Consider the following 27,577-nt stretch of genomic DNA (forward strand, 5'->3'; position numbering starts at 1 on the left):
TCAGCACTTGGGAGTATTATTAGTTTAGAATTCGGCAGACACATTCAAGCACTGTGCTTTGATACTATTTCCACCACAAGCCATGGGCAGGTGAAGCACTGCTGATGCCAAACAGGTAACTACATTCATTCAGATTTAATTGCCCAAATACTGAGAGCAACAGGCAGCCTCAGTGCAGAGTTGTATACATTTGTTCAGCAACACAATCTGATAATTCCTACTATTTTGATGCCGCTGATGGATGAGTAAAACATACCACTTGACTCCCAGTCCCCATAAACCATATATTGTTGTACTGATTGCTGTGAATACTCTTTATCTCCATAATAATACCCTAGCTACTTGAGTTCAATGAAATATTGTCTCACTTTTCCTATCAAAGGACCCCCAATTGCTTTATCCTTGGTATGCGTTTGGCAGACAAAGCCACATCCAAAGCATCACTGGCAGGTACTTGGTTGCCTGGGCACATTCTTCAGTGCCATTGTGAGTAGTCAAAATTTGTCCTACCCCAGCAGAGGTATGGCCCCTTAGCTTAGAACATGCCACAAGTCCCTAAGGATTTGAGCTTAATTCTATGGCCAAGACAATAACCTCTCCCCACAGTCTCAACAAATACATTAAAAAGGAACACTGGGTAGCCCCACATTGGACATTCCTAATAAACAATTAGAGAGATGAAGGGCAACCACAGACCAGGAGTATAATACATGACTTAAAGGAGCTTCCCATGCCTGAATAAATTCCAAATGACTCACAAAAATGTTATGTCAGATTCTGAGTGGGGAGACCCAGGTTCAATTCCACCACTCAGTGAAGCTCCTTGGGTGACCTTGGGCCAGTTACCCTGTCTCAACTTAACCCTCCTCACAGGGCTGTTGAGAAGCTAAAATTATAAATGTTGCCTGGAGCTCTTTTTAAAAAAATGCATATATTAATATACCTTCCATATTAAGCAGCAGATCCACAATACACTCCTCAGCATGACAAGTCCCACACCTGGTTGCGTATCAAGTGCTTAGGCACAGAGCATAGGAAGCTGTTTGATACAAAGTCATACCACTGGACCACCTGCCCACACAGACAGGGAGCAGTGACTCTCCAGGGTGGCATGCAAGAGACCATCCCAATCCCACCTGAGATGTGACTGGGAACTGAACCTGGGACATTTTGCATGACAAGCAGGCTTCCCAGGTGTGTTCAATGGCTAATCCCCAGCCACAAATCCCAGGCAAGAAGGCCAGTGTTACCATCGGGGGGTGGGGTGGGGGGTGCCGGGGCATCTAGTCCCAGGGCCTTCCAATCTTCATCCAACACAAGAGTCCAACAACGCCTAAGGATCCATTCTGCTTGCCTGCCTGCTCTTGTTGAGGCTTTGCACATGCTCTGGGGCAATCTCCCTCTCTCCCCCGCCCCACTCCAACACACTCGTCTAGGGCCTGACCACAAGCAGGAGGCGTGCGCGAGTGGAGCTCTCAGCGCCAGTCCCACTCGCAAGCATGCAGGCAGGCAGAGAGAGGACGCAAGCGCCTCGTTCGGGTGCTGCTGCTCCTCCTTCTGCGGCGCCCCCAAAACAAATCCAACTCGCGAGTAGAGAGAGGTAGAGAGAGAGAGAGAGCGCCAGCCCACCCCGGAGGAGGAGTAGCGCGGGCGGGAAGGCGAGCGCGGAGAGGGAGAGAGAAGCTCCCGCTCGCTCGTTTACTCACTCGCCCGCCCCCCTCCCGCGCTCGCCTCGTGAGTCACTCGGGCGCGAAGGACCCCCCTCGCCCCTCCCCTCCGGCCTAGGCCCGACCAGGGAGGTGGGCGAGCCCGGAGACCCCTCCTTCCTCTCTCCCTTCCCCCGCGGCGGCAGCTGAGGGGCCCGCTGCGCTCCCCGCCTCCTCCCGCTGCCTTCCCTGTCCCCTCAGAAGTCGCCCAGGGCGGCGTCGCGGCGGCGGTTACCTGTGAGGCGCTGAGAGAGATGAGGGGGTGAGGAGGCGGCGGCTGTGGCGAAGGGGGACGTCCCTCACTGCTCCCGCCGCCTTCGTCGCCGCCTTGGTCGTCTCTGCTGTCCGTCAGGTGTCCGGCTACCCCGGCGGCAGGGCCGGGCCCCCCGCCACCTTGGTCGCACGAAGCAGCACCGCCGCCGCCGGGGGCTCCGTAGCCGCTCAGCAGCCCCGGCAGCGGCCAGTCGCCATTTCCCGCCTACCGACCTGCTGCACCGCACGGAAGGACCCGGATGATGACGGGAGGAGGAGGAGGGAGGGGGCAGCGAGAGAGCGACGGAGAGAGGGAGGGAGGCGCCTTGCTTGCCTGCCTGGGCCGTCGCAGTTACTGCGCAGGCGCACTCCGCGCGCGCACGCCAGGCTAGCCCCGCGGGCGGGAGGAGCGGTTCCTGAGGGGAATCGGTTCTCCGGCTGTGAGAGGAAGAGGGAGGAGAGCAGCCGGCTGAGGAGAAGGGGAAGAAGGCGCCTTCAGGCAGCTCGCGCTGGTGGGGACCTGCGTCTCCCAGAGAAATGCATTTTGGTCGACGCCGCCGCCACGGCACTCTGCACATGCTCGGGCGAACTTCCTCCACTCGCACAAGCCTCGCCTCAAGGGAGGAAGCGGCTGCTTTTGCTGTCTGTGGGAGGCCGACCAGCCCCGATGGACTGGCGAGCGAGAGATAGCAGGACCACCCCGGCCGGGGGAGGCAGCCGGCGCCAGGACAGGGACCGCAAAGGCACTCCCGGTCCCTGGACACACTCTTGACCCGCGGGCCACAGCTACCGTGGGGGCCGCTCGCCCCTTCGGAGGCGCTCCGAAAGGACTGAAGGGGGCGGCGGGGAGGATTTCCCCTTTTTTTCCGGACTTGCTGAAGCAGTTTCTTCGTGAGTGCGTGTTTAAATTTTCCCGCCCGTCGGAGAATGAGGAATGATTGCGTTGATTTCGAAGACGAGCAGCCACAGAAAAGATCAGCAAGAAACAGGTCCCTCGGCAGCAAGATCCTGTTCGCTGCCTAGGGCGTTTGGACAAGGCGGCATAGAGCAAATCCAACAGGTGCAGTTGGCAGGTAAGGCTGTTGTTTTTCCAGCAGCACAATTTCATAGGTAGTGCAGCTCCAAGGCAAGGAAATGTTTAAAAGAGAGAAGGGTCCACAAAAATATTTGATGGAATTTTGCATAACGGTTGCAGAAGTCACAATCCCTGCAACTAATTCATTTTATGTCACTTTTAAAATGTATAATCTTCCTTAGAGGCTACATATCTAGTTATATTTACGTGACTGCAAATCCCGTTACATTTGGTAGTACTTAATGCCTTGAGTATTCTTCCCCCATGCATGGAAAGGTGACTAAGTGATATCCATTAACAAGATGCTTAAGTGGACTTTCCTGTGTTTCACCTTCCCAAAGGATGCTGTTTCTGGCTCTGCCACCTAGCGGATTGAGATGGACTTGTATACCACTGAATCAAAGCGCTGACCTCAGAGTGGCCTTCCTGAAACCTTTGAAGGGGCTTCTTTAGTTAGAACTGCCTAAAACAATGCATTCCTGGGGAAACAGGCCTTTTTGTTTTTCCAGGCACACATTTTGTTTGTCCTCCTTATGAAATGCAAATGTATCCAGCATTGTGATTTCATCTTGAGGTGAGTCCTTTGTTACATCCCTAGCCGTATGCATCTGCTCAGCAAGGTGCTATCTGTTTTCAAGGTAGCAGAGTTGCAAGGTCTCCAAGGGAACAGTGTCCAAATACATCTTGTGAAAGTCCATCCATTTTATTTTTCAGTCTAGTCCACAGAAAATCACCATCATGGCCAAAAACATGTGTATCAAGATTTTGACTGATTTTATCCCCAAAGCATACTGTCAATTGCTCACTTGGTAATGAGCAGCCACCCATCCAACAAAATATCTGACTGTTAGTTAAAACATCACCACAACAATATAATCAGGGGAAGAACTCTCTGGCTGATCTTTTATAGCTTTACCAGTCACATAATGACAGAAAGCATTCAGTTTAGTGAATCCCTGCCTGCATTCCCTTACTCCAGTATCAGAATACTTGACATTTTTTATTATAATTCAATATCTGTATGGTGTGTAAGTTGGTTACTAGTTACCAGTTCCTTACTTGCATGAAAGTTCAAAACACACTTCAAGCAGAAAACTTCTTTTTAAAAAGAGAACTAAAGTTTATCTGGCCCTGAACCTCAGAATAAGCATTTGTCTATCACGTATTGTATATCTCCATGAGTGACAGGCCATCGCCTCCAAGAGTCACAATAGTTTTCTCCATCAAAATTGCTGCTTGCTGAATACTACCAAGTGGGTGAAGACCTCCAATGGCAATAACAAAAAAATAATTTGGGCAGTGCACACCCCAAATCTTAAATTCCACACCTCCAGGTATGTGGAAAGGCATTTAACTATGCCCTGCCCAGTACAGCATTTGGGTGCAGCAAACTGTCAGAAGTGGCAGCTTGATGCCTATAAAAGCTCAAATGTGCTGGGCACCATCAATAGCAGAAAAAAGGAACTGGGGTTGTCTGAGTGAGGAGGGTACTAGCACTTGAAAATGTCTGTGCCTAAGAAATGCATTGGGCTGAATGTGATTCAATGCTATCCAAATGCTGGATGCATGGGTGTATGATTGGTGGTAGACCAAAGGTTATTTTAGAGTGTGCGGTCTTAGCTCCTTTTTTTTTTTTTGACATATTTTGGCTCCCTAATCCAATTCAGTACCATTTCATAAAGGACACTATCCTGATGCTGTGGATGTGGTGGGCCAAAGTACCGTATTTTTTGCACCATAACACTCACTTTTTTCCTCCTAGAAAGTAAGGGGAAATGTCTGTGCGTGTTATGGAGCGAATGCCTATGGATGGCGGGGGGATCTGCTGCAGTCGTGAGCAGAGGATCCATGGTTCCCCTTCCTTCCCTCCTCCGTGGCTCACTTTGAAACAGCAAAGCGGGAGAAGAGCAGCTGAGTGGGGAGGAGAGAGGGACAGAGAGCCTGCTTGCTTTAAAGGAGCAAAGCAGGAGAGGAGAGGAGCCTTCTCCTCTTATACCCCTCTTCTGCATTATTAACAGCATCCTTCTCCACCCACCCCATGCGTGTCCCTTGTCCCTTGAGTGCTTTTCCTTCCCTCCCCACTTAAAACGTGGTTACAAAGCACAGATCCACATGGATCCTCAGGATTTTTGCACTGGGTCACCCCAAATTCACCATCAGATCACATAGCATGTCAATGGCTACAGCTTGCACCAAAAAAATCACGCACCCACTGTTGCCTGGGGCCGCAGTGGTGCAAAAACGTGGCTACAAAGCATGGATCCACATGGATTCTCAGGATTTTTGCATTGGGCTACCCCAAACTCACCGTCAGATCACATGTCTGTGGCCACAGCATGAACCACAAAAATCATACATCCGCTGTTTCGTTCAGAATATTTTTTTTATTTTTTTCCTCCTCTAAAAACTATGTGCGTGTTGTGGTCGGGTGCGTGCTATAGAGCGAAAAATACGGTACATATTGTGGCTATTATTGGCATAGGGTTGCTACATACAGCACTGCACTATGCCCAGTAAGCATTGAATTAGGCATAATTAAATGCCTTTTATAAATACTTTACTGGAGGTGTGGCCTAAATCTTGTTTTTGGGGTGTACATGCCCAGTTCTTTATTCTTTTCTATATACTGGTACATTGGTGGTGGGTCACATTTGACCTTGCACTATGCTGAAGAGACATTGAGCTAGACATACTTTTTATAGACAACACTCCTCTTGAGATTTGGATGTACGATTTGGCGTAGGTCAAAGCTTATTATGGTGTATTTACTTATTATTTATTGTCATTTGGGGTCACTGTGCCTCTATACAAGGGTTGCACCAAGACAACAGTTTGAATTGGAGAAAAATATTGTTATCGAAAGAGAGTCTATCAGTCATGATAAGGATAGACCAAAACTTTTAAGTTTTCTGCTTGAGCTGTTTCAAACTTCTGTGCAAATAAGGAACTGTGAACTATTAACCAACTTCTACATCATAATTCTTGTACTGTTGGCAGAGAGAGGGAGACCGCACCTTTGAAGATAAGACCATCAAATTGAGCTTAAAGGCCTGGCAGATGTGAGAAGATTTGATGGGGGTGAGGGTGGCATTGCTGATTGCTGTGCCTGGAGGCTACTCTTTGGCACGCTTCTCTGGGTTTGGATTGTTCAGAAAAGCTGTTTGTGAGAGAAAACTGGTTATGTTTATAAACCGGGACGCAGGGAAGCTGTCATGTTGGGATCTGCTTTGTGGTTTTTGGAAGAATGAGATTGAAGAAACCACCCAAGAAGCTGCTGCCCAGACTTTCCACAAGCCTTATCATGCCTTGTTTCAACCGTAAAAGTGTAGAAGAGGGTCTAATTAGAGCATCAATAGGCCTGGTCCATGGATATCATAACATGCATTCTGCTGTTCAATAAATTATATGTTTATGGGCCATCTGAAACAATATTTATTTATACAACAAACAGCTTATAAGATGCCCTTCAGCATAAAACTCCCATGGTATCCTCTACTTCAAACTTAAAATAAGTAAAATGATAAAAGCAGTAGGCCATAACCAGATGATAAAATCCAAATTTATAGTGGATTATGGGGCACAACTTCTGGATTGCCTAGAGCAACAATGTGTCCTGGCTTAGCACTCAAAACATTTCCACTGTGCATAAAAGAACCTAATCCAAAATTATGCAAAGCTTTCAAGTTGGCTGGGTGAGTTGCTTTCTGAGATTACCCTGTTTAAAACATATCATTGCAGAGGGCAATGCCATTGCTATTTATAAAACAGACATTAAGAATTTGATTTGGTATGCTTATTACCAGATACTTTACGACAAAGCTTTTTGATCACTGCAGAAAGCAATTTTTTTAAAAAAAATTATTGTAGCATAATAGGGCTGCAGGTTTCAAATCAAGATGTGGCTCTTAAGGCAAGCCACAGTTGGATTGGAAGCACCTCAAATGGTGCAGCATTATTGGTGTCAAGCTGGTACCTGTTTCCATGGTAATGGCATCACACATAAGTTGGTAGATGTGTAAACCACTCATTTTGGAAAACAGCCCCAACACAAGCTTGCAGCTTTTAGATTGCTTGTTTGGAAGGAAATACAAGTGGATGCTTTCAAATATTTATTTTTCCACAAACCCTTCCCTCTTCAATCTCGCATGCATGGAATTGTGTACAGCAAGCATGTGTTGTTTAAATACTCAAATTGCACCACAGGCAGCAAACATGTTGCTTTAAGAAAAGGATGCCTACAGGACAGAGGCAGTTATGACAATTTAACACATCACCTTTTATGTACGTCCAGTGCAGATTCAAATTAGCAGTGTGAGGGTGGCTGTGTTCCTGCCCATTAATTTAAAGACCAAGAAGCATGTATAGGAGAAGAGTTAGATTTGTGCTTACCTTGTACAAGTTCAGTTGCGTTGCTGTAGCAAGACTGTCAGTTTGGTCCATGTCTGCTTTATATGATCTCCCTCCCCCCGTCCCAATAGTTAGCAATTGCTGAAGAAAGCTCAGTTTCCTGGAACAACATGCAGTTTCTCTACTTCTTCCCTGACAGGCTGCTTTACACAATTGTTGCCTGGCAACTGCCAGCAAGGGAAGACTACTTTTGTCAGAGCCTGAGCAACATATAGCTGTATAGCCCCCTTGCCTTGCCTCAAAAGGAGCTGTTTCCTGGCAACTGCCACCTGCTAGCAAGGGAAGACTGCTTCCAACATGGGCTGAGTAAGACCTAGCTGTTCAGCCCCACCTTTGCCTAAAAATACTTTGGAAGGAACTGCTGCTTGCTCAGACACCAGAGAAGAACAAGGGCTGAATAATCCGTTTCACACAAGTACCGTGCCATCCTGTCTAGATTACAGTGTGACTTTAATTTTAAGAATTTTTTAATAAACTGCTTTAAGAGGCGTTCAGGACTGTAAACTGGAAAGCAAGTACTCTAAATAAATGTTAAGACTGCATGTCTACAAGCTGAAGCACAGTTTAGCAAGAAGAGTAGATTTTTGGAGCAAATATTGCTGTTGTGCTACCCAGGACTGAACCATGGGTTTCACATAGAATGATGTTCAAACCTGGGCTTGGGGTTTGAACCAATAGCCCAGGTTCAGAGATAATGCTAAACCAAACAATGGCTTAGGCCCAGGTAGCATGCCAATGGTAGCAGCAGATGGACCACAGGAAGAGCACAGTGCCTTTAGACTTGATGCACTTGCACATACATTTTGCTGTATGATAATTTTCCTACACCTAAGTACTTTGCATAGTGAAATTCGTTGTGTGAAGCAGCATTACTTGGGATTTATTGCAATCAAGCTGAATCCCAGAACTGATGTTCTTTAAACATGAGACTACCAAATAATGTGTTAATTAGTATGGGTCTTAAAGCTGAAATCAATCTCTGTTCAGATACAGATTTTTGTCTGTCTGCCAGCCTCAATTCCCCCTTTTCAGGAACCAGCACACTTATACCAACCTTCCCAAACCTGGTGCTCTCCAGCTGTTCTGGACTACAACTTTCAGCCTCTGGCTGACTAGAGCTGATAGAAATTGAAATCCAAACCTTCTAGAGGCACCATGTTGGGGAAGGCAGTCTTTTATGCCAAAAGGTCAGAAGCATGACTTATGCCTTAAGTGCATCATAAAAATTCACCCATGGACAGCTTGTGAGGCTGACCAGGTTCATAGAATGGAGAGCAGCACATCCCTGGAACACACTGCCCTCCTTCACTGGATAGTTGAAAGGACACAAAGACAAGCACTAAAACTGCATTAAGTTTTATTAGAACCTATTAAATTTTGGATTTCAACAGCAAAATCCTAATAAAATTACACCTAATTTAGGGCAGACACATTTTGGTCAATTCACAAAGTACAACACTGAAGACGTTTGGAGAAAGAGGTGTTAGGAATGGTGGCAGGGAGATGGGGAGAGAAACTACCTCTAAGGCAGGTTCAGCCTTGTAAGTTTTACAGCTTGAAAATAAAACTAAGACGAACAATCACCACTCATGTGTCCAGGTTTGTGTGCTTGAGAAGTGCCCAAGCACAAACTTCCATATTTGTTGTCAGAAATAAACACTGTTCTAAGGGAAGTCTTAAACAGATCTCTCCTTTTTATTCAATGCAAATTGTTAATTAAATTACTGCAAATTAACTTTAACTTACCAAAGAGACCAATAACCTGAGTACAGCAGAAATCATGAAGTACAATCAACCCTGTCATAGGACCTAAATTCTTTATTCACAGTAGCCCTTGTTGATAACTAGGGTTAATAACTTGTTGCTCAGGATATAGATGGGCATAACCACTTCTGTGAACTTCAGAAAGTGCTTAAATATCAAAACAAACAAAAAAACAAAGTAAGACCTCTTACACAAAAACACAGTACAAAACTGCAAGAACATAGAACATGCCCAGCGTTTTGAGTAATCCATACTACAGCACTGAAGTTGAAACAAACTGAGCATGACTCCAATTCTGAAACACACCAGAGGTTCAGACATGAATGAATGAAGAAACTGATGAGATTGCACTTTTAGCCACTCTCCATTACATTCGGCTATTATTGCATAAGATTGAAATCACTGCTGTAAAAACAAAGGCAAATAAAATATTTATAGCTTTTATGTGTTGGAAATACTGGTTGTAGGTTTTGCAGATTTAAACTCTGGTAATTATCCTATAAAATTACTACACTGTTGCTGCATTTTTACTATGGATAACTTTAGTCACTCTCCTAGAGTTAACAATATTGTCTCATATAGAATTAATGTAGTATGTATCACACAGACCTTCCTTAGTTATAATAAGGAAAGTTCTTTCATAAAATACAAACACATTTTCAGTCAACTTTCTCAAAATGAAATGTAGTCTCTAAAATGCAAGTCACAACAGTAAGAGAAATGAATAATTTGCTTGCATGGGTTAAATACATTGTGGTATCAAAGAGTGTCCCATCTGTACAGTTATTCCTGCAATGAAGTAATTCATATATAAGATACAAACTGTACAAAGTTCTCCAGTTTACAAAGTGGCTTAGTTTCAGAAACATGTTGACCTAAGTTATTTTGCAATGTTAGCTATTATTTCAAAGGTTACAGGTAAGGAACAGTCTTACTGCCCAGTCCAATAAAGAGCCAGGTGCACCCAACTTTGCGTAGTTTCAGGTTATTAAGCATCTCCTAAAAGAACAAACCATCTCTGGTTCTGTTCATTTGCGAAATAAGTACAACTATATACATATGCACAGCATTTTACCTTTTCCTTCCACTGTTAACTTTTTTGCTGTCATTCTTTTCAGTGTCTCTTACAGTAAATACTGAAAAATCGGTTGCGATTTTTTTTTCCTCTTGCAGAATCCCTCAGATAAAGGTAATTTGGAATTTAAAGTACATCGTTGAAGTGTGGTTTTCCGTAGTCTGCAATATCCATTTGAAGCTCTCTCTCCTCATCATCTGGAATCAAAGGAGGCAAACCAACATTAAGCTTTTTAAGTAAGTTCTCTGAAACCCAGAGGACCGTGTGTTGAGAACAAACGTTTCACTGCCTTTCCATATAAATTATGGGTGTGTGAAGTGTGCATATCCAGAATTTTTGTATGCAAGATGCTTTACTAAGAGAAACAATTACTTAACATCCTTTGTTCTAGAGGTCTGCATTTCTGTAAACTTTCTGCTTTGAACCACTGTTTTCCTTCCTATTCGCTCTTTCCCATCCCATCTGTATCATTTTATACACAGCACAATCCCAAGGAGGATTCACAGGAGCTTGTGAGCAAACCAACCCGCAGGTAACCCACCCCTTTGGCTTAGTAGGACGAGTAAGCTATTTAGCTGTACTGATTCTGAACTGGTGTTCTCCATATCCCTCTAGACTTTTACAGCATACTAGAATTAATTGAACAGTAGCTTTACCTTAAGACATCTTACACACGCACACCCAGTTTGAAACCCTGCTGCTAGGCACACAAAGGCAGAGTTCATCCAACCAGAAGTAACCCTCCCACAATCAACTGCTGTGGACGAATGCTGTTCATAGGTACAAGAGGCATAATAAGAGCTGCAATATAATCTGCACACAAATACAGTGTTTTGAAGGATAGCACCTAGTTTGATTTAAACTTCATTATCACCCAATACTTACATGAGGGGATTCAGACAGGAATGTATTTAGAGGCTACTAATATCATTTTCTCTTATGGTCTCCCAACAGATTAATCTCACATACAATTATGCTTACAATGTGATTGTAAGTTAATAGAAGTTGTTCTGTCACTTAATGTGTGCTGGACCTACCAACTTCCCTGATAGGAAAAAAGCATATTTTTAAAGAAATGCCAGCTGCACTTCATTCCAAACTAAACAAAAACACCCTCTTAAAATTCTATGGTACTTGCAGGCAGGCCAATTTAAAAGAATTTCAACTGACCTAGAAGATTAGAACACCAGTGTCAAGAATGAAGCTTTGGAAAATGATAACATCTTATCCTGGGAAGATGCAAAATAAATTTGTATTTCACATTTCATAATTTAATGAGAGGATGTCTCCACAAGAGCCCTTGAAATGAATGGAAAAACTGCTGTATTCCGGGGAGGGCAGGGTAAAGAGAGAAAATGGGTTTAGTTAACATGAATACCAGTTTGGGCCCTAATGTGATTTGGAAAACTGAACTGTGGAAGCTATTTCTTACTGATTTCTAAAGTCTTCTGCAGTACAAAAAAAAATTACTATGTGCTACTTTGTTCTTCAAGTTGGTAGAGGCAGTTTAGGGTTTGGAAGCGATACCACACCACACACACAAGCAATGGAAGCAAACAGGTAAAAGAGGGTGATAGACCAAGGCATATGCCAAGTGCAAGATGAGAGCATGCATGAGAACACCTTAGGTATTGGAAGCAACAGAAATGCACCATGGAGGTCCACCGATTATGTATATTAGTAAGGCATAAGAACATTCCAGATAGCTATAGTTAATCACAACAGTGATGGCTACAGATTCAGCTTTGGGCCTATGCCAGATCCACATGCTTGCCTAATAGCTAGACGCACAAATTAATTCCAGGACAGCCACCATGTTAGTCCTTGGCAATAAGGAGGAAAATGCAGCAGCACCTTCAAGAATGGTTTTATCATGCCCTGCATAGGCAAGAACCAGCTTCACCACAGTACCCTTGACTCCCTCTGGTACAAATTCAAGACTGCTGGAAAAAACCATATTTACTACCAATTAGAAATTGCTTCAAGTTCTAGAGTTATTTCACAAGCTGAACTGCTAGAAGATGACATAGTCAAAATTCAGCTGTCTATTCACAGCAGGACCTTTCTAAGCAGCTAAATAGTGGAACTCTACACCACTGCAGCATGGTTCTCAAGTGAGGGAATCACATGAATGGGATGGAGACAAGGCCCAAGCTCACCTTGGACGTCTTCTTCACCACCATCACCATCCTCTTCCTCATTGTAGGCCAGCTCAGCCTGCTTGTCTGCCTCATACTCACCCACGTTCCCATCATCCCCATTATAATCCGCCAGTTTAGAGCCATGTTGCGGATCAACAGGGGACTCATTCTCATCAAAGAACCGGCCTGTGAAGTAGGCAAAGGATTTATAGTCAGAGGCCAGGATGAAGGGGAGGGGGAGAGAAGGGGAGAGAAAAAAGCGGAGTAAAGAGAAGCAGGAAGGAATCTGAACTCAGAAAAGTGTTTAAAAGTGGTTGCAAATAATCCTTGCAGCACTATAAATTGAGAAAAATCCTTCTGCCTGGAACTTCAGAGCACTAAATTTTATGACCTTTCATTATAATCTCTAGCCCCTTAAAATCTCCAGTGTTTTATATCTAAGACACAAAACACTTGCCTCAAAAGAAGGCAACTGCCTTTTTGGAATAAGTGAGCATCTTGTATTAATGAAACTTTACCAAAATATTTTGGTTGCTTTGACAAGATCTGAGCTTTATAATCGTTTGTATACTATAGCCTTTAATGTAACTATTTTCTAATCTGAATTTTTCAAAGCTTTAGAAACTTTTTTAAAAATGGAAAAGTAGTTCTACACAGTGAAATATAGATTAAACCAAAGAAAAAATACATCTCACACTATACGCATGAGCAAAAAGTAAGAATCAGTGTCATGCTAGTAGCAGAGGAAGAGTCAGCTCTGGGCAAAGGTCTGAGCCCAACACAAAAGTTTATCTTTCAGCCATGTAGGATTCTGCAAAAGAAGGCTACTGACATTTCCAGAAGATGAAAACTTGCATAGGCCTTTGGTGTTTTCCAATAACAATATTTACAAACTGAACACTTGAGCTAAACAGCTAAGATAAACACACACACACTTGAGTGTCGGAAATACAGACTACAGCAGAGAGTTGACAATAAGCTGCAAGCAAATAAAGTTCGCTTAAATCTTCCATATGAAATTAACAGTAAGTGGCAAGTAAAGACTTCAACGATTGAGAGTTCTCCAGTTACACTGTCACGCTTCATCTGTTTTCTATATCTTGAAAAATTACAGCTAAGCACGACTGAAGCAAACAATTAGAAGCTTCATAAAATGAAAATAATTTACAACTTATTTCCTAAATGTCTGTCCAACGTTGCAGGTCTGAAAAAAATGAAGGCTCAAGAGTTCATTTCCAGAGCCACAGCTAAACTATGAAGCAATTTTAAAAGTATTTTGAGAAATTTTAAATGCTTCCTTGTCAGATAATCTGCTCAGAGCCAGATGTGCCAACAGGTGCACTGAGGAATTCATGCTCACATAAAACATGTTTGTACTTGGGGGTACAAAGTGGAGAATCTTTGGCCCGCCAGGCCTCTGAATCTGGCCCAAGATTACAAAGTGCTATGTTTGGATTGGAGAGGAGTGATCTCTTATCTCTACTCATAGCATTAAGCATCACAATGCTAAGATCGGCGATAAGCACCTGCTTGCTCTTGGAAAGGCAGCAGACAGAAGCTCATCTCTTAGAGTTATGGGACTATAACACTAGAGTTGGAGATGACCCTGTGGCTTGAACTTTGAATCACTGGGTGTCATTTGACATGACCCACCTGCCAAAATGACCGGCAGATGGAGGGAACAGATCACGATCTGGTCTTCAAAGTGGATCTGGTTCCTCAGCCTTGGCTTGGTCTATGGCAATATCCCTAGCATTTGTTGTGGTTATTTTAAAGTTCTTTCAAAAATTCTTCAATTACCATTCAGCCACACAGGAGAACTCGGAAGTTCCCATGTCTGAAAGTTAAAATCACTTTTTATTGTTATTGTTTTTAATAGTTAAAATGGTTAGAAATATTTTATAGGAAGCATTTAATAAATTCAAATCAATACAGTGGAAAGTTCCTGGAATCGCTTGAATTATTTGCATCTGTCTAAAGAGATTATAAGCCCAAGGCTGTTTTCAAACACAACAATCTTGCTAAATTGCATAGGCGGGCATTACTTTGCGACCCTTACATAGCAATACAGTTTCACATTCTATGTCCATACAGGGGTGTGGTTTGCGGGAAAATACCCATACCAAATATGGTGGGAGAAACCGGACAGCCGTAACTGTAATCTTCAACAAATAGAATCTGAGCAACAAATACTATATATTGAAATACTATATATTCAACTGGCCCAGAATACAGCAGTCAGGTAAAAAACAAGAGCAGCTTATCAGGAGCATGCTACTCTCTTGCTGAAACAGCTCCACTAGGTTTTAATTTATTTCCAGGACCATTTCAAAGAGCTGGTGATGATACACTTGTGTGTCCCATTAACTCTAACCGTACATTTGACTCTAGCCATATAGGACCTTCTTCATTAGTTGCCCCATTGGTTCATGAGGGAGCCTACCTTGCACTATCTTCAATGGTGTTCTGCAGCATGGCAAAGACGAGTCAATTCAGTTTGTCATTTCAACTATGCTGTGGGAGTTTGGGGCACCATTCCCCCTATTCTTGAAGTTTTATGGAACATTCTGGATCCTTATGTAAGCAAAATGGCACCATCCACATATAAGAGTGAGGGGAAACCCAAAGGCTTGTAGAAGGACAAAAAACATCACCGAAAAACCCTCAGGAAGGGAGGAAAAAATAGAAAGCCCTGGAGGCAGACATGACGCATGCCATGCGACAACATTTTTGTTGCAGATCTCACTTGTGACAGTAATTTTAAGACTGGCTAGTCTACTTGGTAATCTTTGTAATCTTTCACTCTGTTACAGAAGTGGTTCTGTAATATTGGCTCTCGTTTGTTTTCCAACTTAGGCTTTAAAGCGGGATACAGAAGTTTTAAAATAAATATGTCAAGGCAAACTGACCATGCTTCACTTAAAGCTACAGAAGATACTCACGAAAAGTTCCACTTTTCTGCATTACAAGACCAGAGCTCAGCTATTTTTAATTTCCAAGAGGTATACCCTCAATGATGCAAGCAATTCCTAACTTGAGGGAAAGCGTTAGAATATAGCTTGCATTGCATGGATTTATCAGTTTCTGAGCCATTCAAAATTGTTAAGCACTATGAAAATAAAGGGATCCATGAGTTTATTAAACTGTTTAACAGTGCAGTCTTATACCTGCCCAAACAGAAGTATATGCTCCACTAACTGTAACAGGATTTGCAGCCTAAGACAGTCTATTTCTAGGTTTAACACAAAGAAATAATTGAAGTTAGATGTTTTCATAATATGGTGAAAATGAACCTTAAACCCTCAAAATTGCCAAAAAAAAGAGTAGGCAACACTTTTGGAACTAAGCAACATTTTAAGCACACTAAGTTCCTATTTATAACAAGCCACAAGAATTCAAGGAAAGAAAGTTTGGAATCAAGCTTGATTCTGAAAGTTGTGCCTATCTAAAGCTGCTCATATTCACAGTGCCTCACAATGGAAATGTGACCTATTGTCTCGTTCTTTTCCATTGATCGAACACATCCTCAAAATTACCAGAGTGCTCAGACTGAGTGAAAGTGAGAATGGTAGTGAAGAGGGCACAGCTAAAGCTCCCCACCCCCACAAGATCTGGTGTTATTAACATTACCTGAATATTAACTCATCTAGAAAATCCACACTTCGGTTTTAATGTGTTGCTTCAATTATGAGTGAGGGTCTGAGTCAGAATTATGAGCAAGGGTCTGATTAACTTACTTTGCTTCATTCTTTGGAAGTCACTGATTCTGTCCTTTTTTAAATGTTCTTTTTCAGCTTTCTGATTATCTAGGACGTGATCAGGAATCAAATGCTGAAGAGGATTTGGTGGGATCTGCTTTATGATGTCAGCATTTCCATCCTGGTTACTGTTTACACCTGGAAGTGCACAAAAAACAATTAAAGCACTTTGACTATTTGCACTGTTCAGGCACAAGGAAAAGCAGCTTATGAATTAAGTCCTTTCTGAAGGGCAAGGGATCCCCTGGTGTGGTTTTTTGTGTGTTTTTTAAACTTCATTACGAATTTTTCTCCAAACATTGCTGACACCTGTGCTTTCATTTTCTCAGTAGTCAAGGCAGAGAATGGGGAAGAAGGAGTGTCATCCATTATCGGCTATTGATACTTCTGTCACACTTCTTTTAAAAGCTTAAGAGGAATGCTGCAAATACATCATTGGAAGCATCAGGCTTTCTCCATGCCTGGACGTTACTTTCTTACCAAGTCTAGTGACCACTTGTGTCACTCAAACCACTTTGTCCATTCTTTAATTTAATGTATGGTGTGGAGACAGCAGTGGTTTCCAACCTTTTTTTGGCCATGCCCCACTTAAGTATCTTTAAAATCCTGACACCCCCCCATCCCCCGGGACATATAATTCTTATTATTCAAAAAGTGAACTCCTATTCAAGTGGAGGAAGCCTAAAAGGCCATTCACTGTTAATAACCCATTCTTGAATTGCCCCCCCCTTAAAAATCAAATTGCCCCCGCCCCACATTGGGAACAAACTGGATTAACTTCAGCCCTTTTACAAGTTAAATTAACCTTGTCAGTATTTGCTTCTCACTTCCACTCTCTGGTGATTATCGCCTCTCTGTTCCCTGGGATTGCTCACTTTACAAATAAAAGCTGCCCACATGTACACCTTCACGCTTCTAATTCCTAAATAATGTCTGCTTTGTAATGTCTTTGCTAAACTTGAGAAACAGAGAAGGAAGGTGGTGGTTTTAAACACTCCTAAATAAGTTTTAGATCACATTCACCTTGGCTCTGCATAAAGACTAAAGGAGAGACCAGACTGAGAACAACTTTTTTTCTCTTAAGACCATTTATTTCAACAAGTCTACTGTACGTATAACTTAAAGGTAAAGGGACCCCTGACCATTAGGTCCAGTCGCGGGGGTTGCAGCGCTCATCTTGCTTTATTGGCCGAGGAAGCTGGCAGTCATCCCCGTTGACTCTTAGCAGGCTGGGGAAGAACTGGTGACCTCATTCCGCCATAAGAGAGTGAGGAATAACCTGCTTTAGAACGCCCTTCACTGAAGGAGAATATTTACTCCTGTTTTAACGACACACCAGGGACTTCTTACCTTGAGCCAGATTTGGAGCATGGGGCTTTTCTGTTGGAAGATTTCCATTGGGTTGAGGTTCATTCTGAGAAGCTGAAACAAGTGGCTTCTTCAAAGCTAAACAAACAAAATCACACTATGACTCACTGATCTACTAATACCAATGGCACATCCTAAGGCAACCACTGAGCGCACTGTTCAAAAAGAGAACTGATATGTTCTGTTGGAAGCCGCCCAGAGTGGCTGGGGAAACCTAGCCAGATGGGCGGGGTATAAATATTATTATTATTATTATTATTATTATTAATTTGTGTTCTGCAAAGGGCTGATTTCTGACAAGTGAACCAAGATTGGTACAAATGCAGTTGTTGTCAGAAGCTCTTCTCTATTTTCAAGATAAGCTATACAGAAGCAGGGGCTTTCCTGCAAGGGCCAGAATCCAGTATACTATAACAAAAGTTTGTGCTTTCACCAGTTTGAAATGTTTTGTCAGGGCAGCATTTGCTAGCGTTCATATGCCGAGAAGAGTTAAGTGCAATTTTGCAGGGTTGCAAAAAAAGAAGAAAGCTCCCTCTCCCTATTTATACTTCTAATTGATGAGCAAGAATCAGTGGCAACTAATTCTTCCAGTTTATACTAAGAATCAAGACAACAGGGAATCCAGAAATTCTGGTGCAGCATCTCTTTTTATTTCACATCTGATAACTGCATAAGCCAATAGCACTTCACCCCCCTTCAGGCAAGTCCTCTTGTAAACTACCTTGGTCACCTTTGGCAACAAACTGAAATCTGACATAGCTAGCCCTTTCTCTGGAGTTGAAATCAGTAACCTATCTAAAAAAACACACAAACTGCTGAGGGAGGAAATGGGTATTTCAGAATTATCAAAAATAATAGATTTTAGATTACTTAGAAATAGTAGTAGTAGTAGTAGTAAAATATATATAGCTTTGCTAACCAGTGAGTGTATCTTCAGCTTTAGCAGCGTCATTCTCTTCTATCCCAGGCATGCCTGCATCATCTCCTGGTTTCATTTTCTCTGTCAAGACAAGAAGAAATTTCTCTCCTTACTGCTGCTTACTTTTAAGTTCTAAGTGGATTCAGAATTGTTACAGGGACTGGACTAGAGGTAGTAGATCATAGTTGCTGAACAGAAAGCAATACATCTCCCTCAGTGAGCTAGCTGCAAAGGCAGGCAACTTTCTCCAAGACTTCATTGCTGGCCAATGGTAAAAATGACACCAGATCTGTGCCTCAAGACTGAGGAGTTCCTAGCCAGCCAGGTACTCTGCATTCTCCCAAGACACTTAAGAGATACATAGTGATATGACCCAGAATTGTACTAGACAGACCTTTGCCATCTGAGATATTGTTGATGGAAGGTGTTTCATTCCTAATTACATTCTTTTCATCCAACTGTTGCGTTGTCTTCAATATTGTTGGATTATTGCTCAGGTTGCTCTCAATATCCTTACTGGACTGGCTTCTGTGAGCAGCCTGCTGCAAAAATGTAAAGAACCAACTATGAAACACATTCGTTCACATTTGAATTAGACATCCTGTGTGCTTGTCAGTCCATTAGGATGATTCAGTCTGTTGTCAATGGAAATACACTTCTACTTCTATCTCAACCAAGTTTTGTTCTTTTCTCATAACAAAGTCTAACATCAAATTTATGGATAGAACTGATGTACGCCAGATGGGCGGCGTATAAATAATAAATTTTATTATTATTATCATGATTATTATCATTATCATCATGGCAACAGGGGTGCTGGAAACCCATCCTAGAATCATGCAGCAAGCAGTGAAGGGTAGGATGCAAAGCGATCATCTATCCATTCCCAAGTGGAGCGAAAGCTGGTTAGATCATACATAGGCAAACTCGGCTCTACAACTCCCATGATCCCTAGCTAACAGGTCAGGGATGATGGGAATTGTAGTACCAAAACATCTGGGGGGCCGAGGGCCTATGCCTCGGTTAGAGCCTGACCCTTTTCTTAATGAGTAACTAGAGAGGAAATTACCAAAGGAAAATGGTATTTCAAACAATTCTCAAGTGTCTATAAAAAATGATAGGAACATATGAAGATACGTTCTTGGACATTCCCAGCACTACCTGGAGATGCTGGGGATTAAACCTGGGACCTCCTGCATCCAAGGAAGATGCTCTCTCTACCCCTCAAATATGGCCCTTCACAGCCTTAAACAACTGAGCATTTAGATGATGTACCTTTTGGTCTTGTGTAACTTGGTCCTCTAACTTTCTCATATTTTCTTCATGCTGCATCCTCAGTTCTTTGATCTGATGTCCACACTGAAAACTGGCAGAACAGATAATGTACAACAGAGGTAACAAATTTTATAACTTGCCCCAAGAATGACACATGTTTTATATGCTCCGCCTTAGTACCGCCTAAGTACTATTTGTTTCTGGAACAAAACTATCTCTTTCCCTTGCAAGGCACTGAATGTATGAATCCAGTCTTTCGGTCCATCTAGCCTAGATCAGTCATCAACACCAGCTGGTAGTGTTTCTCTAAAGTCCGAGGCAAGAGGGATATTTCCCAAGATCATAGAATCCTGGAGTTGATGACAGAAGTCCACAGATCCTTTTAAGTGAAGATGCCAAGGACTGAAGCTCCTATCTTCTACATACAAAGCAGATGCTCTACCACAATATTATGGATGCTCTTTGCAAAGGAAAGAGCTGCAACCTCTACTAAGACTTGAGTTCTAAATTAAGGTGACTCTCCTCATGGACACATGAACGGCAATAAAATTGTTAGCACATTTGCAAAGCTAAGCAGGGACTGGTATGGTTTCAAATTGGATGAGGGATTGCATGCTGAGATTCCTGCATTGCAGGGGGTTGAACTAGATGACCCTTGTGGTCCTTTCCAACTATGATTCTATGAATAAGTGCCACAAGAATTGAAATCTCCTGTCAGACCTTTCCTTATCAAACCATTGTGTTTGCTTATTCCTTGCCTGAGGCAGGAGGTGGAACATGGAATTGGCTCTCCCTCCATTCCACATAACATAGCAAACTGTGAGGCACCCTCCACTGTGTTGACTGATGGTGTTGTAGGATAATCAATACATTTTGGGTGCAGCGATTGCCATCCCTCAGGAATTCTACCTTGGATACCTTGATTAACGGGTTCTGAGCACCATTTCTTTTGCTTCTTTTAGCAAGCAAGTCAAAATCATGAAGTTTCACTAGTCTCCTTTTCAGTGAGGGCAGAAAGGGCACTACCCTACCACAGCTGTCCTAAAATATGCTTTTCTTCTAATTCCTTCTGCATATAGCTAATAAAGGATGCTGATGTCAAAAGCAGGACTCCACTTTGATCTGAAAGTTCATGGCATAGCTAAGCTGGAAAGACTCTGCAGAACTCTGTATTATTAGAATACATTGGCATCAGTTCAGATTTATATATTACTATGCTCACCTTTCATACTCCAACCTTTTCAGAAGTTGTGTATTGTTGTTCCTATATTCATGAAGCTGGTCCTCTTGACGAATAAATTCTTGACGCAACTCTGCGAGTTGTTCTAAGGCAAAGTGTAAAAGTCAAAATGGTTAGAAAAATAATGCCTTCATAACTTAAATGCAACTTCCCCCCACAAGTTGGGAAATTGTTATTTTTCCACTGCTAAAATAGAATGTTCTGTATACACTAATGTCTTGGACAAGTGATACGAAACCTAAAATATAACTGTTTAGGAACCTCATTACAAAATAGAAGAAAACTTGTGTGTGTGTGTGTGAAAGAGGTGTTACTTTTCTTTCTGGAGTCTCCGCGGCATAATACGGTCTCAGTGATGCCACATTCAATTTTTAGTATCTTATGCTTGTATTTTAGTAAAGCAAACTCTTACAGCTGCTGCATCTTGCAAACTATAATGTTAGGGCCCAAGGAGCCACAGCACTTATTAATTGACATCCTGCCCATCATTCAAACTCAGAGGAGTGTACATATTTCTTTCCCCTCCCCCTTTATCTTCACAACACTTTAATGTAGATTAGGGTCCAAGATCACCCAATCAACTTCATGGATGTATGGGGATTTAACTTGGGTCTGCATGTGCATCTATCTTTGTAAAGCATTGCCATTTACTCTCTAGCACCCTTTATATATGAACAAATATCATTGTTGGAAAGGGTATGGCATAATGTTATTTATTTCACATGACTTCCATTCTGTGAGAACATGACTTTGTAGCTTCACCTGACAAAGCAGTGTAAGAAGATTACCAGCGGTAATCAACCATATTAGAGACCATACTACAGTGGTGTGTTGTTGCATAAACAAAGCAATTCTTTTACTTATAGCAATGTAAGATCTCCACCAGAAGACTTGTACATTATTTTAATGTTATAGCACTTGGCTGTACAACTGATAGAAGTCACTGTCTATGCTATAACTTCAACTCTCCCTTTAAAAACCAAAACACTGCTGCATATCTAAGGTCTATGAGATATTTGAGGGCACATTTGCAGAATTTGTAACAAAACAGAACTCATGTTCTCATCTTTGAGGCAGAAACAGAAAAGGGATAATGGCAAGCGAGGCAATGGCCCTTCTATGCCAGATAAACGAACACAGCATGTTATTTTTTAAAGAAAGGCTCTAGCTCATGTCAAGAGGAAGAGTATTAGGAAAACTTGACAGTTGCAAAGTTTTAAGCTTTGCTTAGCAATACAAGTAAAATAAACCTGCTATATTAGATCTCTAGGGCACCAAAAACTTTTCCAATTCACAATTCTCCAAATAATCCACATCACCAGTTGCTACTTTGCTACCAGCATACTTTCTTTATACTGCTCTCAGAATTAGTAGGTTTAACTGCTGCATGCTTCTCCTTTCTTTTGACTCCTTACCCTTTAAGCGATGTATGTCTGCCATTTGGTATGATATGTTGTTCTGAAGCTTAATCTGAAAAGGAGGAAATATATATTGTGCAAATTAGTGGTCACTATACAGTTAATATCAAAATGATCATGGTAAACAAGACTTTGATGAAACACTGAGCTTATTAAATAGCCTAAAGTTTCAACAAAGGCTTCCCAAAATCTGTTTTCTTTTTCATTCAAGATATTGCACACAATCCATTTACACTTCAAGACAACAAGAAGCAACATTTTTTTACTTTGAGCCCAGTAGCCATTCAAATTCAGGGGGGGGGGGAATGATTGTTTTAAAAATACCACTTCAAAGTTTCCTTAGAATGCAGATTAATCAATGAATTTTTTTATTCATTTATATTCTGCCCCACTTTCACATATCTCTGGGAAGGTAACAATAATATTGCATGAAACCAAACATACACAACAACAACAACAAATCGTAGAAACAGCAGTTGAAATATTTGCCAGTGTGAGTGGCACTGTTGCACAGAAGGCTGCATTTTCAACCAAGCATCTAAAAGGCAGCAGTGAAGGTATCAGCCAAATTCTGGGGCGTCCCTTCCTACAAGCAGATACCACAACAGAAAAGGACCACCCCACATCCCAGTGAAGTGCACAGAAGCTAGTGGTGGGATGCTAAGGAGCCCCCTGCCCCAACCAATCTCCCATGCAAGGACAGAGACAGAGAGAGACTCCCTCAAGATTTTAAGTCCCAAGGCATATCAGGGTTTTATACATCATCTGGAAAACCTTGGATTTGACTTGTAAATGCACTGACAGCCACTGCAGAAAGGTCCTTAAGAACCCGAGTAACAACCACTCTGGCTGGTGGACCCACTCAAACAATGGAAAACTATATTTTGCACAAGCTGCAGTTCCCAAGTACTGTAGTATTCAAAGGTAGCTCCACATACTGTAATGACTACTGCATTACAGTAGTCCAGACAAGAAGTTATCAGAACACAGATCATTGTGGCTAAACTAACCCTGTCCAGGAACAGCCAAAAGATGAGCAAAAACACTGCACAATACTGAGAATACGTTTGTCTCCAGTAAGAGATATGTATCTAGAAGTACCCCTTAAGAATCTGTACCTACTCCTTCAAGGGAAACGAACTCCACCAAGAATAAGTTGTTCTTCTAATTCAGAATGGTGCAATGTGAGGCACAAGAGCCATCCCTCAGCAATATTTTATGCCCCACAATTGTTTTCATGCTGCCTTCCCAAAGCCCAGGAAGAGGTGCTGGGCTTTGGAAAGGAGGTGTGAAGGCTCTGGCAGGGTCCTAGAGTCCTCCCACTTCCTTCTCAAATTCTAGTGGGAACTTTCCCAGCTTTGGAAAGGCAATGTGAGGGCTGTGGGGGGCATCAGATTTTAGGCTTGCACCCCACCCCCCGACCCCATGATAAGACAGTGTGCGGCCAGCAGGTTCCATGTTGAAGTACTCTTGCAGCCCACTTGGTATGAAAAGTTAGACTGCCCTGTGCTAATTCATAAACTCAGAAACCACCTAGCCACAGCATCATCATCTTATTCGAAGATTCCAGCCTATTACAGTGGCCAGACATTGGTTGAGAATCTGCATGGCTAGAAGCATTGTGGGCAGAATGGAACCCTGAGGGACTCCACAGATCAACTGCCATGGGGTCCAACAGAAGTCTCCCAAGACTACCTTTTGCTCCTGAAGAGAGGAGAGGAACCACTGCACTCCCAACCCAAAGAGCCAGTCCTCTGAGCTCAACAGTTTCAAAAGGTGCTGCATATCCAGGAAAATCACAGAGTCACACTTCTCCTGTCACTCTTGCAGGAAGTCACACATCATTCTGGTCCCAAAAAGGTCATGATAATCAGCCTCCCCACCTAGAGTGCCTGCACCTTAGTTACTATGTCAACATGATTTAACAAGCATTACCTTACATCAGGGATGTCCAACTTCCAAGAGACTGAGATCTACTCACAGTATTAAAAAAAAAATGGCAGTGATCTACCCATTGCCATTGGAGGATGGACCAGAGTTGTTGAGCTTTTTTTGGGAGGGGGTGAGATCAACCTGGGACACCCCGTGATCTACCAGCAGATCGCTATCTTCCTGTTGGACATGTCTGCCTTACATTAATTAGGCTGCAATGTTAATCCCAGGACTACTACTTCTGACTTTTGATACCATTTGTGCCTGGGGGTAAGGCATTCACATTTGGAATATGGCCTTGATTGATAAAGCATTTTGTTGCCACATAATTATTCCTATGTGATCACACAATGAAAGTGTTGGCAGCTGGAACAATGAAGTGCTCCGACACATCCTGGGAATGGGGAATAATCTATGAAAACCAAGGCTTTAGAGACATTTGGACAAATTGGCTCCTTACTCTCGGCCATGATTTACTCCTCCACAGAAAGAACGTTTTTTTGCAGGACTGCCTGTACATCTCAGCCTTCAAAATTCTGTTGCATGAAAGGTTATGGGTATCTAGGATGCCACATTTACCATGGCAAACTAACTCTGTAAATGTTAATGCATTTTGCAAACCTTCCTTTGAAAACCTAGAATCTGAGAATCTCTTAAAACATTAAAAGATTAATGTAAGCACCATCTTTCCTCTCTCCCTTGATGGGTGCCTTGTCCTCTCAAGAGTGTTTTCTTGTGTAAATACAGCTAATGGGACTCCAGTCTTAAGAGATTCAACACAATAAAGCAACAAGCTGTCAGACTTCTGCGATATAAACAAGCATTTGTAGGCTACAGTTGCCTTCATGGGATGCATTCAGCAGTCTGACAAAGTGGGCTTAAATGTGTTACGTCTTTAAAATGCCATAATATTCCTCCTGAATAATAGGGGTTGGGGGAAGAGAGGAGGTCCCAAACCATTATGTAAAAAAGAAAGGAATGCCCACAAGCAGAAGGAAGTAAACTTGTCACAACAACAACAAAGCAACCTCCCCACTCTTCCTTGATTTCATTCCTCCTCCCTCTCTCTCCCAAAACAAAGCACATTTTGCTTAAAAGCACACCCACACCCACCCCTTCTCTTCTGAAATAAGATGAGGAGGGGAATCCACCACCCCTCTCCTATCTAGGAACAGAAAGCAAAGCTGAAAACTGAAAACATGCCTCATTAAACAGTGGAGAAAAGGGAGAGGCAGAGGAAGAGATGGGGGTGGATGTGCTGAAACCACATGAAAGTTTTTTACATAGGCAAAAGGTACCACAATGGAGCCTCTTCAGCTTATCAAAAGGCTTCATGGGAGTAGCTCGGAAAGGGAAAGCTAGAAGCTCAATGGTTGATAACAGCTGCCCTTGCTCTCACAAAAGGCAGCTGGCGACCAGTTAGTTTCGGACATGCTGTTTGAAATATACAGTACTAGACAGCATAAAATAGGCACAAGCAAGCATCATATGCAATGACACCTCACCCTGCTCTCTTCACACTTCCTTATCTGGCCTTCCCTGGCTTGCAGTTGGTTGCTCAGCTGGCTGTGTTCAGCTTCCTTCTGCTCCAGCTGCTTCTTGTGCAGCTCCCCCTGGAGCAAGAGCTCAGAGTTCCTCTTCTCCAAGCGCCCCCTGGCAACATCACTGCGCTTGGCCTGGCCCTGCAACTCTGCCACCTCCTCCTGCAGGACCGTTTGGCGGGATGAGGTAGTCCAGTAATTGAAGGCAAGGACGGCAATGACTAGCAGCAAGGCAACAAAGAGGAATGAAGGGAGACGGCCCCCCCTCCGGTTGGCCCCAAACCCCACCATGGGGGAGGCTGGGGAGGGGGGCGCTTCAGCTTCTCACTGCACCTACCTGGAAAGAAAGTACCCAAGTCAGCACATGTAGAGAAAGAAAACAAAAACCCCACCAACTTTTCAGAAACAAAATATAAAAAATGGGAATACACAGAATCATTGACTGGGCTGTGTTCAGCTTCCATTGCATGTATACAAATCTTAAGGCATACTGGGAAATAATCTAAAGCATTTATTTAACATAGGAGAGAAGGCAACTACCTCCTAATTTCCAAAACCAGCTCTTAATAAAATAGGATGATTTTGAAATTTGATTTTTTTTTTAGTCTGCACACAGGTTACTGTAGTAGCTTGCCAGTGCATGGAGAGGGGACTGCCTAGCTTGTTCTTTCTTCTGTATGCCATGGTTATGGGAGCAGTTTAAAATAAAGTTTAGACTAGGCGCAGTGGTTGCCAAACTCGGCCCTCCAGATGTTTTGGGACTACAACTCCCATCATCCCTAGCTTAGAGAACCAGTGGTCAGGGATGATGGGAATTGTAGTCCCAAAACATCTGGAGGGCCGAGTTTGGCAACCACTGGACTAGAGAAAGCCAAGTCAATAAAGGCAACATAGAAACCAAAAGTGAGGCCAGACGATGGACCCTCTCCCACTTTTCGGGGCAGGAGGGAAAGAGGGGGAAAGCCCGTACAGCACCCAGGTCCTAAGCTCAGTCTAAACCATGCTCTGCATCTGCAAAGCCGAACACTGCGCCCAGCTTTGGTGCGGGAAGATAGGTAGGGGAGGGGATCGTGGAGGGGAGGGGGCTGGTTCAGTGTTGCGTGCAAGAGCTTCCTCCGAATTGTCTCCGTTGCTGTGCTGGCCGCATCTCCCCACCCCTCTGCATTTTAACCCCACCCCAGTCGAGTCCTCTTGGCCGCGGGTGGGGGAGGTGCTATTAGCCAACGTCGCCCCCCTCCACCGCACCCCTTTTCCCCAGCTCCCAGGCCCGCCGTGCAAAGAATAGCAGCTGTAGCTGCCCAGGCTTCTCTCGCTCGGGCCGCCTCTGCAGGAGCGCGAGAGAGGCCGAGCGAGGAGCTCCGCGAGGTCGCGTCCCCGCCGGGAGGGGAGAAGGAGGGGCTGCTGCGGGAGGAAGATGCCCATCCCACTATCCGGGGGGTGGGGGTGGCGGGAGGCGCCGCTCTACCTCCTCTGCTCCCCCGGCCACCGCGCCACGCGCGCCTCCGCCTCTCCTGGCCTTCCCCCCCTCGCCTTCCAACCGTCTTCGCCTTCCGATGCAGCGGCGCCGCCGCCGCCACTTCCGTATTCGCGTTCCTGTCGCCGTGGAGCCGCTTCTCGCGAGAACGGCGGAAGCAGCGCAGGTTCCCCCCTCCCTCCCCGTTCCCGCTCCAGGTCTCGCGAGGCTTCCGTCTTGCCCGACGGAGAGA

General features: G+C 43.4%; 2 protein-coding genes and 1 long non-coding RNA gene across 10 annotated transcripts in view; 1 reads left to right on the forward strand and 2 right to left on the reverse strand.

The window, feature by feature from the left end:
- CTDSPL2 (CTD small phosphatase like 2) overlaps positions 1–2,048 on the reverse strand; it is a 45,104-nt gene extending 43,056 nt beyond the window's left edge. The window contains exon 1 of one of the 3 annotated variants that reach the window (XM_053365152.1): positions 1,942–2,048. The gene's annotated coding sequence lies outside the window, so the exon portion shown is untranslated. The remainder of the gene's footprint in view (positions 1–1,941) is intronic. The other 2 variants (XM_053365151.1, XM_053365154.1) reach the window with 2 other exon arrangements.
- A 295-nt stretch (positions 2,049–2,343) lies between these two features.
- LOC128401748 (uncharacterized) lies at positions 2,344–7,960 on the forward strand. The gene is made up of 3 exons (XR_008327531.1): positions 2,344–3,031; positions 3,375–3,607; positions 7,580–7,960. It is a non-coding gene; the product is annotated as an uncharacterized LOC128401748 (long non-coding RNA).
- Positions 7,961–8,780: 820 nt separating this feature from the next.
- GOLM2 (golgi membrane protein 2) lies at positions 8,781–27,490 on the reverse strand. 6 transcript variants are annotated; one of them, XR_008327533.1, is made up of 12 exons: positions 27,337–27,490; positions 25,836–26,208; positions 22,396–22,450; positions 20,963–21,065; positions 19,741–19,831; positions 18,860–19,007; positions 18,466–18,546; positions 17,529–17,624; positions 16,158–16,316; positions 12,439–12,606; positions 11,450–11,508; positions 8,781–10,476 (listed from the first exon to the last, which is right to left on the reverse strand). XR_008327533.1 is itself a non-coding variant. In XM_053365158.1 (11 exons), exons 2-11 carry the CDS (start codon positions 26,160–26,162, stop codon positions 10,406–10,408), a joined length of 1,299 nt encoding a protein of 432 aa, XP_053221133.1. In that variant the 5' UTR covers positions 26,163–26,208; positions 27,337–27,489; the 3' UTR covers positions 8,781–10,405. The 6 variants fall into 6 exon arrangements, 4 of the variants coding, with proteins under 4 accessions (XP_053221133.1, XP_053221134.1, XP_053221135.1 ...); XR_008327532.1 differs by lacking the exon at positions 11,450–11,508 and having other exon boundaries at positions 8,781–9,609; positions 10,280–10,476; positions 27,337–27,489; XM_053365158.1 differs by lacking the exon at positions 11,450–11,508 and having other exon boundaries at positions 27,337–27,489.
- Between the last annotated feature and the right edge of the window lie 87 nt (positions 27,491–27,577).

The sequence above is a fragment of the Podarcis raffonei genome, chromosome 14 (assembly GCF_027172205.1).
Source record: "Podarcis raffonei isolate rPodRaf1 chromosome 14, rPodRaf1.pri, whole genome shotgun sequence".
NCBI classification, from domain to species: Eukaryota; Metazoa; Chordata; class Lepidosauria; order Squamata; family Lacertidae; genus Podarcis; species Podarcis raffonei.